Source organism: Pteropus medius, unplaced genomic scaffold (genome assembly GCF_902729225.1).
Source record: "Pteropus medius unplaced genomic scaffold, Ma_sr-lr_union100, whole genome shotgun sequence".
NCBI lineage: Eukaryota > Metazoa > Chordata > Mammalia > Chiroptera > Pteropodidae > Pteropus > Pteropus medius.
In genome coordinates, this window is record NW_024356336.1 from 6,698,892 (window position 1) to 6,713,659 (window position 14,768).

General features: G+C 49.6%; 1 protein-coding gene across 3 annotated transcripts in view; it reads left to right on the top strand.

Annotated features, from left to right (window-relative positions):
- The window catches only part of LIMK2 (LIM domain kinase 2), a 51,792-nt gene extending 37,387 nt beyond the window's left edge, over positions 1–14,405 (top strand). For all 3 annotated transcript variants that reach the window (XM_039862049.1, XM_039862050.1, XM_039862051.1), the window contains 11 exons: positions 1,038–1,143; positions 1,503–1,699; positions 3,466–3,652; positions 4,422–4,508; positions 5,194–5,325; positions 5,559–5,615; positions 7,697–7,762; positions 8,693–8,867; positions 9,628–9,683; positions 10,658–10,815; positions 12,630–14,405. In XM_039862049.1, coding sequence (XP_039717983.1) covers positions 1,038–1,143; positions 1,503–1,699; positions 3,466–3,652; positions 4,422–4,508; positions 5,194–5,325; positions 5,559–5,615; positions 7,697–7,762; positions 8,693–8,867; positions 9,628–9,683; positions 10,658–10,815; positions 12,630–12,774 — 1,366 coding nt within the window. In that variant the 3' untranslated portion in view covers positions 12,775–14,405. The remainder of the gene's footprint in view (positions 1–1,037; positions 1,144–1,502; positions 1,700–3,465; positions 3,653–4,421; positions 4,509–5,193; positions 5,326–5,558; positions 5,616–7,696; positions 7,763–8,692; positions 8,868–9,627; positions 9,684–10,657; positions 10,816–12,629) is intronic.
- The last annotated feature ends 363 nt before the right edge of the window (positions 14,406–14,768 follow it).

Genomic DNA, 14,768 nt, shown 5'->3' on the forward strand with positions numbered 1-14,768 from the left:
ATGGCACTCACTGTTCTGTCTGCCCAGGCTGCTTCCCACCAGATACTTAATGCCAGAACTGCTCACCTTTCATATGTCAAGTTTCAGATCATGTTAGCTCTTTGAATTTATCCGCCTTGATTACGTATATTAGTTTATCATCTGTCCTCCCCACAAGTTCCTTCTGGAACTTAGTCTTGTTCAGTACTGCATTCCCAGGACCTGGAACAGAGCCTGGCATATAGTAGGTGTTTATTGATTATTATTTTATTGGTTTGAGTGGATGAACAGAGAAAGGAGGAAAAAAGAGTTTAAGATTACATCCTAGGTCCAGGCCAGAGACCAGATGAGGAAAGAATCTCTGTCCATCTCAATACCAATATCGAGGCACCTGTGGCTGCCAACCCTCTAAATCATGATCATGCACTCACTGTGTGGTAGGCCCTGGGTGCTTGAAGTATAGGTGAGCGGTACTAGGATTGGTAACTCAGGAAGATGTGAGGTCTGCTCTAAAGCCTCATTAAATGAAGAAGAGAGGGAATCGTGTTAAGGGCAGAGGTGGGAGTCTGGTTGTGTCTGGTGTAATTGGGTGGTTGGGAGTAGCCAGAGAGGGGGTTGTTGAGTCATGGAGGGCCTGGATTATGAGGACTCAGCAGGTCTATTGAGGGATTAAAGCAACAAAGTGAAGCGACCAGGTTAGCATTTTAAAAGGATCACTGGTGTGGAAGTTGGGTGGGAGGGGAGCAAGCCTAGAGATGTAGAGACCAGTTAGGAGGCTGTTTGCAAGATCTAGGTGAGAAGTATTAGTAACTGTGGTGATAGACAGTAGGATTCTCCAAGATGGTGAGGATTCGGGAGCAGTGAGGGAACTCTGATGGCGAGGATGACTTCCAGGTTTCTGGCTTAGGCTGCTGAGTGAATGGTCTTTTCCTGTAAATGGCCTGGGCCTTGAGTGCCAGTAGGGGCCTGGAGCCTGGTGAGCCTTCCTTGCACACCTGAAGTTGGTCAGGCATGTTTTTAGGATGCCTTCGCCTTGCCTCAACTTTTGTCTGGCCCAGGGTCAACCGGATGCACATCAGTCCCAACAACCGCAATGCCATCCACCCTGGGGACCGCATCTTGGAGATCAATGGGACGCCTGTCCGCACACTCCGAGTGGAGGAGGTAGAGTGTGTATCCAATCTGTCTTACTGGGGTGGGACATGGAACAGACCTCTGGGAAATCAAGCTATGGCCTTTACCTTTCCCCATCCCTAGTCTATCTCTTTGTCTTGCCACTGCGCCTGTGACCACTCGTGACTTGTGTCAGCCTGGCCCGTTCCCCAAGCAGCAGGGATGGCCTCACAGATGGGGAAGCTGACAGGATGCCAAGCAGAGTGCACTGTGGGGCTACTGGCAGCTTGAGGCCACCATTAGCCATGTTGAGCATTGGCCACACTGTACTTGGATCATCTGGGCTGACAGTGGGTGGTCTGGCATGGGACAGTCTGTGGGAGCCAGTCTTACACTGCTTTTGGCTACAGGTAGAGGATGCGATTAGCCAGACGAGCCAGACGCTTCAGCTCTTGATTGAACATGATCCCGTCTCCCAGCGCCTGGACCAGCTGCGGCTGGATGCACGCCTCTCTCCCCACATAAAGAATGCCGGACACTCCCACACCCTCAGCACCCTGGACACCAAAGAGAATTTGGAAGGAACACTAAGGAGACGCTCCTTGAGGTGCCACCTTTTACCCTGGTTCTATGCTGTCCCATGCCCTATTCTTCAGATGAGGCAGAGCTGGCTTTAAAAAGGGAACCAGCTGGTCAGGGACAGGCTATGAGGATTGTGCTGACCCAGCTCCCCTCATGGAGATCACAGTTCATATTCAAGACCTGTGTATGATCTGACCCAGCTGTCTGCCAGGTTTCCTTAGAAACTGGAGGGTCAGACTCTGTCCATTGAACTCCTGAGCTGGATAGGAGGCAGTGATGCTGGACTCTGAAGGGCAGCATGGCCTGTGGGGACATGAGGTTCAGAGGCTGGAGTAGGGGCACAGATAGGGTTAATAAGTATACATAAGGACATTGAAAACTATAAAGCAAGAGATGAATACAAATTGTTTTATATTTAAGGGATCAACAACTGAAACCTCAAAGTTATCTAGGTCTGTGGGGAGGGAGCCTAAAATTGCCAAGTAGGGAGATGGAAAGAACAGGAGCATAGAGCACTGGCTCTCCTAGGCAGACACACCCATGTGGCACCTTCGAGCTGAGCTCCTTCCCTTCACAAATCACTTCATCTCTCCTAGCCTCTTTCTGAGTCTGTGAAGTGGAGTTACAAGATAAAGGTGACTGTCTCACCAATTATGTAAGGATTCAGTGAGGGAAAGGATGCCAAGTAGCACAGTGCCATCATAGATTCAGCACTCAATGTTGTTAGTATCACTGGGAATCAGGTACTTTATCCGCCCTCCTGACCAGACAGACTGAATCACTCAGGGCCCTCCTGGCCGGCATCCGTTGGAAATAGGGCCCTCTCTTCAATGGCTTCTGTCACTCCTCACTGCTATCTTGGCCTCAGTCAGCTTGAGCGGGCTGGTGGAGGCAGGGCACGAGCGGGGCACAGAAGGCCTGGGAATGCGTGGCCTAGAAAAAAGAAGATGAGGGGGTGAGGAGGTAGCCAGAGAGCTATTCAAATATCTGGAGGGCTGTCATGCAGGAGAGGGGGCAGCTCACCTTATGTGTTCTGTGGGCACACTTGGCAAGAAACGGAGCAGAAGAACAAGGACTGGGGAGCTGCGGGTCGTCCTTTCCAGGTTGCCCACGTGAAATAAGAGTGTTCCCAGAGAGAAGGTTGTGGGGTTCTACCTGTAGTGCTATGGACTTCAGCCATCTTGTCCCATCTTGAGAAGGTTGTGGGGTTCTACCTGTAGTGCTATGGACTTCAGCCATCTTGTCCCTTCTTTAGGGAGTCAAAGTAACAGTCATCAACCATTAACTATTTCTGGCTGCTTTTAAAAATGTAAACATACTGGCTTTATTGCTACAAAAATTATACATGCTTATTATTTTAAAGTTCAGGAAATGTAGACAGATACAAAGGGGTGCAAAATATCTAAAATCCCATTTGGTCATTTTTTTGGATGCCAGTAGGCTGTCACTCTGACCCAGTTAGTGCCTTGAATCAAGCAGACATGGAAGGTGCAGCATCCTCTTCAATAATCCCATGTATTGAGCACTATACGCCAGTAGCATCTAGTCAGTCATTCCAGATGAGAAGTCCTCAGGGTTCCCACTCTGAACGTGTTTTTACTATGCTTAAACTGATGTCTGCAGCACTCAAATGGCATGTCTGTCTGATGTAAGAGTACTCCTCACCCCATCACAGCACCTAAACTATAGACACTGGAATGGATGGGGTGACCCTGAAGTTCCTGCCCCCAGGGTTTCCTGGTGGGTCTGTGAGGACCACCCTACCCTACCTCCTCCTTTCCTCATCCTCAGGCGCAGTAACAGCATTTCCAAGTCTCCTGGCCCCAGCTCCCCAAAGGAGCCTCTGCTGTTCAGCCGTGACATTAGCCGCTCAGAATCCCTGCGTTGTTCCAGCAGCTACTCCCAGCAAATCTTCCGGCCGTGTGACCTGATCCACGGGGAGGTCCTGGGGAAGGGCTTCTTTGGGCAGGCCATCAAGGTAAGCACAGGTGGCAGCTGCTCTGCTCCTCTGCCCCTAAACATGCTCCTCTCTTACCTTCTTTCGAGAAATCTTACCACGTGGTATCACCCTACACCCTGCAGGACACCAGGCCTCCTTCCTGGCTGCAGGTGATGGTGTGAGACCCGGGTTGGGATGAGCTGTGCCCATGGCCCTCCCGCCTCCGGTCAGTGGGTGTTTTTAGGCACCTAGAGGCCTCAGTGCTGGGCATGCTGCAGGGAGCACACGGAGGAGTGGCTCCTGCCTCCCAGATGAACAATTTTGGGGACTAACTTCTCTCTCTTTCTCTCCTCCTCCTCTACTGAGAGCTGGGAGGGGGGGTCAGGTAAGCCATATGTCTCAGCTTTTGGGGCATTGGGGCTGGAGAGCTCACCCCTGACCCACCTAGCCCTCTGGCGCATGTTTGTGGCACTGACCTTCCTGCCCCCAGACTTCTGTTCACCTAAGGGACTCACTCCTGTGTCAGATTACCAGAGCCCCTGCTTGGCTTGAAAGCGTCCCCTCCTGCTTCCGTCCACACTTCCCTTTTCTGGATTCTTGCCTCTCCTCTGCATGTCCAGCTCTCTAGGAAAGAGGGTATGCTCTCCTCTGAGTCCCCTGGTGCCTCATGCCGTGTCTTCTACACGTGAACTCTGTCCATCTGATCTGGCTCAGGGTATCTAGGGGATGGGATAGCCAGTTGCATAGATTTTCAGTTTCCTGGAACTTCCTCTGGTCTCTGCACCCATAACAATTGCCTTCCTTGTAGGTGACACACAAAGCTACAGGCAAAGTGATGGTCATGAAGGAATTAATTCGGTGTGATGAGGAAACACAGAAGACTTTTCTGACTGAGGTAAGAAGGTGCAGTGGGGTTAGGAGTTTGGTGTCACTGTTGGAAGAGGGAAGACCTTATTAAATAATGGTTTCAAGAGGAAACTTAGTTTGGAATCATTTTCTTAAAGGCCAAGCAGAAAAGTGCACTAGAGGAACGCTCCTGCCCCTCTGAATTACAGCATTATTTTTTGTTCAATAAACACGTACTAAAGACAGCACAAGCTGGGTATAAGGGATAGAGTAACAAATGAGGTGTGGTTCAGAGGTGCTCAAAGGTAAACATGTGATAAACATGAAAACAGATCAACTTAGTACAACTAGATACTATAATCATCACCCGAACACCCTGCTAAGGGAGCCTGGAATGGGGTATCTTAGAGAACTGACACTCCTTGAGCAGTTTCACAGTTTTTACTACCTCTCCCAAGTTGCTTTATCAAGTCAGCTAGGTACACCCATGGTCCAGGTGCTGCCCTCCAGGCCACTCCAACAGCCCCCACCCCAGGGCACTTCCTAGAAAGGCAGTATCTTAAGGGTAAGGTCTGTGGGGCCTCCCCATCCATGTGGTGGTGTTCTTCCCCATCAGATAAGCTAGGTGGTAGGAGATGCTGGGAACACTGGTCAGGCTGACCCCCCGGAGGGAAAGGGTGAGGAAGACATAGTGAGAAGTAACCACCCACCCTCTTTGGCCTTCCCCACCCCAGGTGAAGGTGATGCGCAGCCTGGACCACCCCAATGTGCTCAAGTTCATTGGCGTGCTGTATAAAGACAAGAAGCTAAACCTCTTAACGGAGTACATTGAGGGGGGCACACTGAAGGACTTTGTGCGTAGTGTGGTGAGTATATCACCCTGTTCGTCCCCAAGAGCCCTGGTGGGTTGTCAGTAGGACCTCTACATCACCACTGCCCTGGAACTACCATGGTCAGAGAGTCTCACTGCTTTGCCATGATGGGTGGGACTGGGCACAAGCAGGGAGGGGTCAGTGGCAGGTCACGTTGACCCATGGGGTCTGGACCATGAACAGGACAGGGCCGAACATTCTCTGATGGACATTCTCCTATCCTGCAGGACCCCTTCCCCTGGCAGCAGAAGGTCAGGTTTGCCAAAGGCATTGCCTCTGGAATGGTAAGTCTTAGCAATAACTTTGCCATCAGGTTGTGGGGTGAGAGGCTGGGGGTGGCATTAGAAGAGGTACAAGGATTGCAGGCAGGCATTGGAAGGCAGAAACTCCGTCCTGGGCAGCTTGTGTGGATGGGATTATTCAACAGCTGTGTAGTGAGCTGCTTTCTGTGCCAGTGAAACTGACCCCAAATGGCTCTTCTCAACTCACAGCCCTACTCTCAAAGAATCCAAATCTTCAAGGGCAAACAGGGCATGGGCAAGGCAAACTGGAGAAGCAGACTAGTAGGAGGTGGCCTGGCCTTGCTGTCACAGAGTTGTCCTGTTGCTCAGAGCCCTTGGAGCAAGCAAAGAACCTCACTGCCTAGGAAGTCCAAGAAGGGAGAAATGTGTTCTAGTTGAGCCCTGAAGTATGGGTCAGAATTGGATAAAAGTTTTTCTTGGCCCCCAGGTTGAGGAGATGACAGCAGAAGAGAGAAGGAAATAGTCTGTTTTACCCGGGGAAGAATGATACCAGTGATAGCAATAATAAGTGGCAGTTGCTGAGTGCTTTCTGTATATCAAGTACTAGCCAAGGAACTAACGTATTTATTCCTCACAACATCCCTGTTTCCAGATGAGGAGCTGAGGCTACAAAGGGGCAGAGCTAGGAGCTTGGGCTAGTCAGTTCTAGATTTTAATCACTGCTCTTCATGTCCAGTCCATGAAGACAGAATTAGTCTGGGGCCACATTTAACTCCCTGTGTTTCAAACTAAAGAGTCAACTTTATTTAGTAAACAAAAAAGACATGTAAAATATTTTTAAGCAAGAAAGTTTTATGGCCAGAGCTGCACATGAGTCTGGTGTGGTCAGTAGGTTGGGGTGGAATTGGAACTTGGCAGGGAGATCCTCGGTCGGGGGCTAATGAAACATTTCAGGTTTCTGAATTAAGGTATGGCTGGGAGAACAGATTAGGTGGCCGGGTGGAGTCAGAATGGAGAGACAGGTGACTGAAGGAACAGAGATGGTGGGAGGAAATGGGGTGGCTTAAGGTCCCTAGAAAAATTGTGTCATTTACCAGAGGTTAGGGCAGGGGTGGCACTAATTGTTGGGAAACAGGTTTGGGAGGAGCTAAGATAGGTGTCTGCTGAGGCTGATGTGGCTGGTGGGGATCAGCATATGAAAAGAAGATGGCTTTGAGAAGGGCTGACATTGAGGAGCCTGGAAGGAAAAAGCAGGCACACAGGAGTCTCGGGGGCAAGTAGTGTGGGAGAGGTATGGGCAACCTTTGTGGAGGAAATGGGCAGGTCACTGAGCTACAGTGATTCTGGAAGAGCTCCCTGGAGTACTGCTCCTACGGCTGGTGTGAGGGCAGCCGTAGGAGCAGTACTGCAGGGGGCTGGGGAGTGGGGAAGTGGCTCCTTCCACATTTGCTGGAGAAGGAGAGGGAAGGAAAAGGAAGTGGCTTCGAAGAGTAACAAGAGCCAGAGATAGAGGTCTGGAGGGGGAAAATAGCAGACAGACCTGTTTGGAAACATTTAGGTAGGAAGAGGGAGAGGTTAACGTGTAGACAGAAAGGAAGGAGGGTGCTGGGTCTCAGGAGGAGACTATTAAATACAGAGCCAGCCAGACCAGGAAGAGGTCATTTCTTTCCCTACCACACCACAGGAAGGATCTAGGGTAGATGAAGCCAGAGATTGGGGTCAGGGGGCCAGGAGCAGTGCATCTGAGGGTGTTCACCTTAACTGGCCTGGATCTAAATAAATGGGTAGAGAGGATGGGAACATGCAAGAGCCAGGGCCCAGTAGCACTAGGGACTTTAGGAAAAAGTAGTGAGAGCTTAGAGCAGCCACTAGGTTGGGGTCAGTAAACAAAGGATGGGCAGAAGATGGCAGCAGGGGGAGAAAAGAAGCCTAGGTGGCCTTTGGCTTTCTGATGGTGTTGGGGCAAGGGAATGACAGCAGGAGGGCCTGGGGGAGTCAAGGTTGAGTTCTGAAGCTGGGTGGGGATGGCTTGGGAGAAGAGCGGGTTCTGTGGCCCCAAATCCAGAGTCAGCATCTGGTGGATTTTACTGGCCACTGGCCTTCAGCTCCTACTTCTTTTCCAGGCTTATTTGCACTCCATGTGCATCATCCACCGGGATCTGAACTCACATAACTGCCTCATCAAGTTGGTATGTCCCATGGCTCTGGGCCTCCCTAGGGCCAACCCTTCTGGCTTCCTTGTCACAAGGAGATTGATGGTCTCCTCTTGCTTTAGACCAGAGATATTGTCTAGGGCTCCTATCTTGCCTTTCCCGCTGCCTCCAATGCCTTCCTCTGTCTTCTGGGGGCTACCAGACACATGCAGACACAATTCTACCTCCTCCCAGTAACAGCCTTTGAAATCCTTTAGAAGGATTTGAGAAGTTCCTTAATTATATATAGAAACCTGTTGATTTTCTGGATTTTGTCCCATGATGGTTCTGTAAAACAGCTGATAGCGCACCCCATTTTACAGCTGTAGTGCCTGAAGCTACAGAGCTGGTTACAGTGACAGGTTTGGGGCCAGCATTCCTCTCACTGGCCGGACAACTCTGGTTGTTACAATGTTATTCCTCCTATTTACTTGCCATCTGGCTTTCTGGGTGTCCACTAACTGGCCCTGGCTCCACCCTCTGGACCCACACCAAACAATCTTAATCCCTTTTCCACATGACTGCCCCATAGCTATTTGAAATATTTATCTCTCCCAAGTACCCCGCTGACTACCTCCACCTTGCCTTTTTCCACCTTATCCTGGTTCTAGCAATGGCCTTAAATCTTTTGGGGAATAAGACTGGATGGGGAACAAACAAAACAAAAGAAATCCCCTATCTTGCCTCTGAATTCCACTCTCAATTCCCAAATCCTTACCCTTCCAGGCTCCAGGGGCCCTGCCGTGCATAGCCCCAGGTCTGGGGAGCTGCTGTGCTCCATATCAAACTTAGAAAACAAACGCCGAGCCTCACCTGCCAGAGAGCTTTGGCTGTGACTCTCCTTTGCTACACATCTTTTCTTTCTTTCTCAATGGCTTCTCTTAGAATTGTCCCCACCAAGTTTTGACCTACATCTTGTCCTGCTAGGACAAGACTGTGGTGGTGGCAGACTTTGGGCTGTCACGGCTCATAGTTGAGGAAAGGAAAAAGCCCCCAGTGGAGAAGGCCACGACCAAGAAACGTACCCTGCGCAAGAACGACCGCAAGAAGCGCTACACCGTGGTGGGAAACCCCTACTGGATGGCCCCTGAGATGCTGAATGGTGAGTCCTGATGCCTTGGAGGGTTCGTTGCAGGCCACATCTTACAGCAGAGCCTTGGAGGCTCCAGGGGACATCTGTGAAGTGTCAGGCCAAGTTATCCCGAGCTGAAGGCTGTGTGATTTTTATCCTTCACCAGACTGGGCTTCATAAACTCCTTCCTCCCTGAGCTCAAGCCTAAAAGCTGGTCAGTGTCCCATCCTGGGCTTAGAGCGAGGTCTGACTGTGGCTTTTGTGTCCCAAGGGTAGGTGAGAACTCAGGCAATTTATTGCCTGAGCTTTAGCCTTTTCTTCTCTCTCCCTGCTGAGAACTGAAGTGTGGCACCCCCTTGTGGATAATTCTCAAACCAGCCAGAGATGCTAGCTGGGATTCTTGAAATATACAGGGTTATGAGGCCTCAGAAATGGCCTGATACAACCCTTTTTGGAACCTGAGGCCCAGAGAAGATCAGTGGTTTGCCTAAGAGCACACAGCTGGCTACTGGCAGAGTCCAAATGAACCCTAGTCCAGTTGTCTTCACTATCCCGTGGCAGTTTCATCACAGACAGTGTTGTTTAATCTTTCCAAGGCAGCCCACCCAAGGCTGAAGAGAGATGATTTTCAGGTGGTAACTGTCCTGGGAAGCCTTTGGGGATCTCCACGAAACCTATTCTAGTTCACTAGTTCAGGTTCTTCACTGTGGCCTGGTTTGACCCTAGACTCAGTGCAGAGCCAGCAGGTAAGGGACCAAACCTAACAACCTGCTCTCCTGTGTTCCCCAAGGAAAGAGCTACGATGAGACGGTGGATGTCTTCTCTTTTGGGATTGTTCTCTGCGAGGTGAGCTCCAGCACGTGGGTATTGCCTGAGGCAGTAGGCCCAGCAGCTCTGCCTTGCCTCAGAGCTGGGGTTCTTCTTCCTAAGGATGAGTAACTCACCATAAAATCTACACAAGTGTAGGGTTGTACAGTTTATCACACATCTGTTGACACATTTGAGTCTCACTGACTCCATGGGGACAGGGCAGGATTTTTTCAGTTGAGGAAACAGACTCAGAAAGGGTCAGTTGCTTGCTCTTAGTCACGGCCAGTAAGGGGCGGGTGAGACTCAGAACATCTCTGGGAAAGGCAGGAGATTTTTCATGTGGCTATCCATCTAGATCTTGGGCCAGATGCAAACTCTCCTTCCAGGCCCTGGTGGTGCCCCACCTTCAGCCTGAAAGTAGAAGTAACCACTCCAGGAAGTGCCAACCCATTTAGCACAGTGCTAGGCACTGTGGGGTACAGAGAGAGTTTTGGGAAGATTTGTGCCTTTAGGAGTTTAGCTCAAACACATACGTTTAACAGCTAGACAAGGGATGGTTGGAATATGAAGGAAGGTTTTTTAAAAAATTGTTTTAATAGAGATCACTTGAACATCTACTGTGTACAAAGCACTAGGCTAGCACCAAAAGGTTTCAGACATGAATCAGACCCAGCCCCTTACTTCACAGAGCCTGGACTCTGACAGGAGACACAGAGGGACACAGCAGGGCAGGGTGGGATGTGTAGACGCTGCCCCTCCATATTTGAAACATTGTGCTTCTGCTGCAGTGAGGCCTCTTCTAAACCCTCCTCAATAACCAGACTCTCAGTGGAGACACATTCTGGATTAGCAAGCTTTTGAGAGGTGGGGATTGGAGGGAAGCTCTCTAACCTTGGTTTTTATCTCGCTCTTCCGCCCATCCTTTCTGTCCACAAAGCAGCATCCTACTCCCCTGCAATATGGCTGTACCCTCCATAGTCCATTCCTGACCAGCCATCTTCTCACTGCAGATCATCGGGCAGGTGTATGCAGATCCTGATTGCCTGCCCCGAACACTGGACTTTGGCCTCAACGTGAAGCTTTTCTGGGAAAAGTTTGTCCCCACAGACTGCCCCCCAGCCTTCTTCCCCCTGGCCGTCATCTGCTGTAAACTGGAGCCCGAGAGCAGGTTGGTATCCCACCCCTTTTCCCTAGCTCACAAGTTCTGGAATGCTTGCCTCGGCCTTCAGCCATCCCCAAGCTCTTCTTCCCAGGAACAAGAGTGGCAGAAGCCTTGAGCTCAAGGAACTGGCTGTCAACCACTAAAGGCATCTGATAACTCTGACATGCCAAGTAGGGGATATGGGGGTTAGACGAGGGCACAGTAGCAAGTGACCTGGTATAACACAGACACAGCCATTAAAAGAAATTTTAACAGAAGAAAACTCACCCAAACCTATACTCTTTTATTGGAATAAGTATATTCATGTCTCCATATTCCTGTCCATGTCCACACACACACATTTTTTTATAGTTATGATCTCAAATAGAGGAAAGTTTTATATTTTGCCCTGCATTTTCCTTGTTACTACCCAGTCTTTCTGTTTATCATTTTTGTTGACTATGTGAAATTCTATTAAGAGACTCTCTAAATGTATTGTAACATACATAGTGTAGATGTTCAGGTTTTTCCAGTTTCTCTTTATAGTAGGTATTACTACAGTGAGCTTCTTCATGCATTGGGCTGATTTTCTTCTCTAAAGAAATCTTTTTAAAATTAGCTTAATCTTCTTAGGTTATAGCTTTCATTATCACCAAAGATACACTGGTTCTTTTCAAGTTTGTGCATTAGAAAACTAAAATATTTGCACTTTTTTTCTGCTATCAAAAATCATGTTTCTTTTAAAAAACAGATTCAAACATTACAAATTATATAGCCCAGGAAGTATACGTCCTCTGTGATCTCCTAACCAATGTTTCCGTCAGTGCTCTCCTCATTTCTCAACTCCATCTCCCTAAAGTAACATAAAGTTGACACATAACCTTTATTTTAAAGTGATTTCCAAAGGTCCACTATAGAGTTGGAAGGCGCTATGTCTTGTTCCTTCATGGGACAAAGGACTGCAGTCCTTCAGTAACACTGGAGTAAATGCATGAGAAAAAAATGTGAAGCTACACAATATTTGTTTGCTAATATCCCTTCTCAGTCATTCTAAATGTCTGTTTTTAATTCACTCAAAAATATATACTGAGTACCTACCATGTGCTAGATACTATCCTAAGTGCTTGAGATACATCAGTGAATAATAAAAAGGTGCCTGCACTCCCAGAATTCACATATTAGCAAGGAGAGATGATAAACAATACATATAATAAAACATAATGAATATAAGAAAATGACAAATGCTATTTAAAAATATAAAGCTGAGGAAAAAGGATTGTTTAGGGTACAAGTTGTAATTTAAAATGCGATCGGAGTAGGCTGAGATGTTTTAGTAAAAACCCAGTGGAGGAGTAAGCCTGAGATGTCTTAGGATTCCAGGGCACTGAAGCCATTTCCACAGCAGTGGGAGCCGGGTGTTTGCTTTCTCCTTGGGAAGAGCTGTTGTGTCTATGAAATGCCCCTTCCTGGGCACATCCAATGATGTGGAAACAGCCTGAGGACTGACTGGAAAGGATCTTTAAAAAGGCACTTAGTCTGATCCCATCTTTGACACTTGTGTTTCCTCCAAGACATAGGAGGAGCTTTTTTCTCTCCTGGACTTTCTTTTTTTAAGTTACCTTCTGGAGCCAGGCCAGCCTTCTCACAGTGTTAGTCTAATCTTTACGGCAACCTTATGCGGTAGCAATAACATTACCTTATCCCCATCTCCCACAGGTGCAAGGTTAAGGGGCATGCCCGAGGTCCCACACCTAGGAAGTGGTTGAGCCACAGACCTGGGTGGGTGCCTTTCACAGCACTCCATATTTCATCTGCCTTCAACTCACCCCTTTTCTTTCTAGACCGGCATTCTCGAAACTGGAGGACTCCTTTGAGGCCCTCTCCCTGTACCTGGGGGAGCTGGGCATCCCACTGCCCGCAGAGCTGGAGGAGCTGGACCATGCCGTGAGCATGCAATATGGCCTGACCCGGGACTCACCCCCTTAGCCCCAGCCTCGCCCCCTGCAGGGGGGCGTTCCACAACCAGCACTGCCCCCTCTGTGCCCCATCCCTGCTATGGGCAGGGCCGTCCGGCTTCCTGTGGATTGGCGGCTTGTTTAGAACAGAACAAGCCATCCCTACTACCTCCCCAGGAGGCGAGCGGGCGCAGCACCAGGGAAATGTATCTCCACAAGTTCTGGGGCCTGGTTACTGTCTATAAATCCAACACTCGCCTGAAAGCTGTGAAGAAGAAAAAAAAAGCCTGGCTCCTGGGCCAGAAGGAATCTGTTTCTCTTGACCACTGGGGAACTCCCGGGCAGTGGGATTCCCGGAGGCTCTTGCTTACACTAATCAGCATGACCTGGACCTGCTGGGCAGGATTCCAGGATGAACCTGCCTGTGGGCTCTGAAGTCTCTGGTCCAGCTGAGGGCAGGAGGACTTCAGGTGGGACTGTGGATGAGAGCAAGACTGGTGGGCAAGCTGTGATTTAAGGATGTGAAATGACAGTGGTGCTACCCCTCTTCCACTCCGTGTCCCGCCCTCCCCTGGAGCAGGGGTTGAGGGAGTAGATTGTGAAGAGTCCCTTAGTTTGTTGTAGAAGTGGCTGGGAGTCACAGGAAGGGCTGGTTTCCGTTTACCTCCCAGGCCACATCAATGTGAGGAGGAGCTTCCGCCTCTCGTTCTCAAACTGTACTGCTGGAGACTGGCTGAGAACTTCTGGGTGGCATCCTTCTTGCCCACAACAAGAAGTCACCCACAGTGCAGGAAGGGGCTGGGAGCTGGAAAGAAAACTGCCCTCTAGAAAGCCCGTATCCTGGCTGCTGTCACTTACACCTGGTGGGTATGTCAGTCAGAAGCCCAAGACATTTTGCTAGACGAGTTCTGGAGGACACTATGGCTTATCACAGGTCCAGTGTATGAGGCTGGGGGAGTGGCAGTCTCAGCAATCTCTTGTCCTTGCGGGAGCCACTGTCTACCCTTCCTTCATACCCAGTCCAGGCACCAACTTGGGCAGGAGGAAGTGGTGGCAGTCCCAGAACTTAGATGCTAGGGGAGACAGCTCCCTGAGCTGGGCCATCTAGTTCCTACTTCCCCTGTTGGCTGGCCTAGCTCACGAGCTCCTGGCTGCAGCCCCCTAAACCACAGCCATAGGTGCTGAAAAGCCCTGAGGGCAGCCTCAACTTTGGCTCCCAGAGCTCCAGGGACTCAACACAAAGATTTGCCTCCTCCTAAGTGTCTGTGAGCTTGCACCATATTTAACAAATTGGGAATGGGTTTGGGTTATTACTGGGATGTGTGGTGGTTGTATTGGGGGTGGGAGGGAGGAGATGGGTGGGAGTGATCCATGAGAGTGATTGCTGTTAATACTATCTTGTTCTATCTCTTGGGTGATATGTGAAATAACTTCATAGATCTGATGAGTTGTGGGATTAGATGTCATCTCTGGCTATGTTATATAGACCATACTATGTGTGGAGTGTGCAAGCTTGTGGAGTTGAGCTCTGGGCTCCCAGCAGGAGCAAGATTAGCATTGTGTGGCTGGTTGTGCCTCAGGTGCCCTCGGCGAGCGTGGGAGTGGTGGGCCCAAGCTGGGCCATTGAACAGACCAAATAAATTAAGCAATTAATAAAATTGACGATACTGAGAGTGAAAAGTGACTTGGGGCCTAGTTCAGGGAGATACCTGTGGAGGGTCTGCTGGCTTGTCTGCCCCCTTCTAGAACACTACTGGCCACTTTCAAGCCCAGGCCACATGATTTCCCCATGGCAGAGTTGTCATGCTCCCTAACTCTAACTCCACCCCTCCTTCGTGGACACCAGCCTGCTCCAGAGAACATCCATATCCCCCTAGTCCTTAAAGCACGTCTGACTCCTACCTGCTGGTTGAGTCATTCCTTTGGGGCCCAGAGCCTGCCACACAGGTATTGACAGGTAGCCAAAAGCTTCCTAACTTATGGGAAGAGTATTCCTAGTACCCCAGAAAACTTGGCAATGTAGAG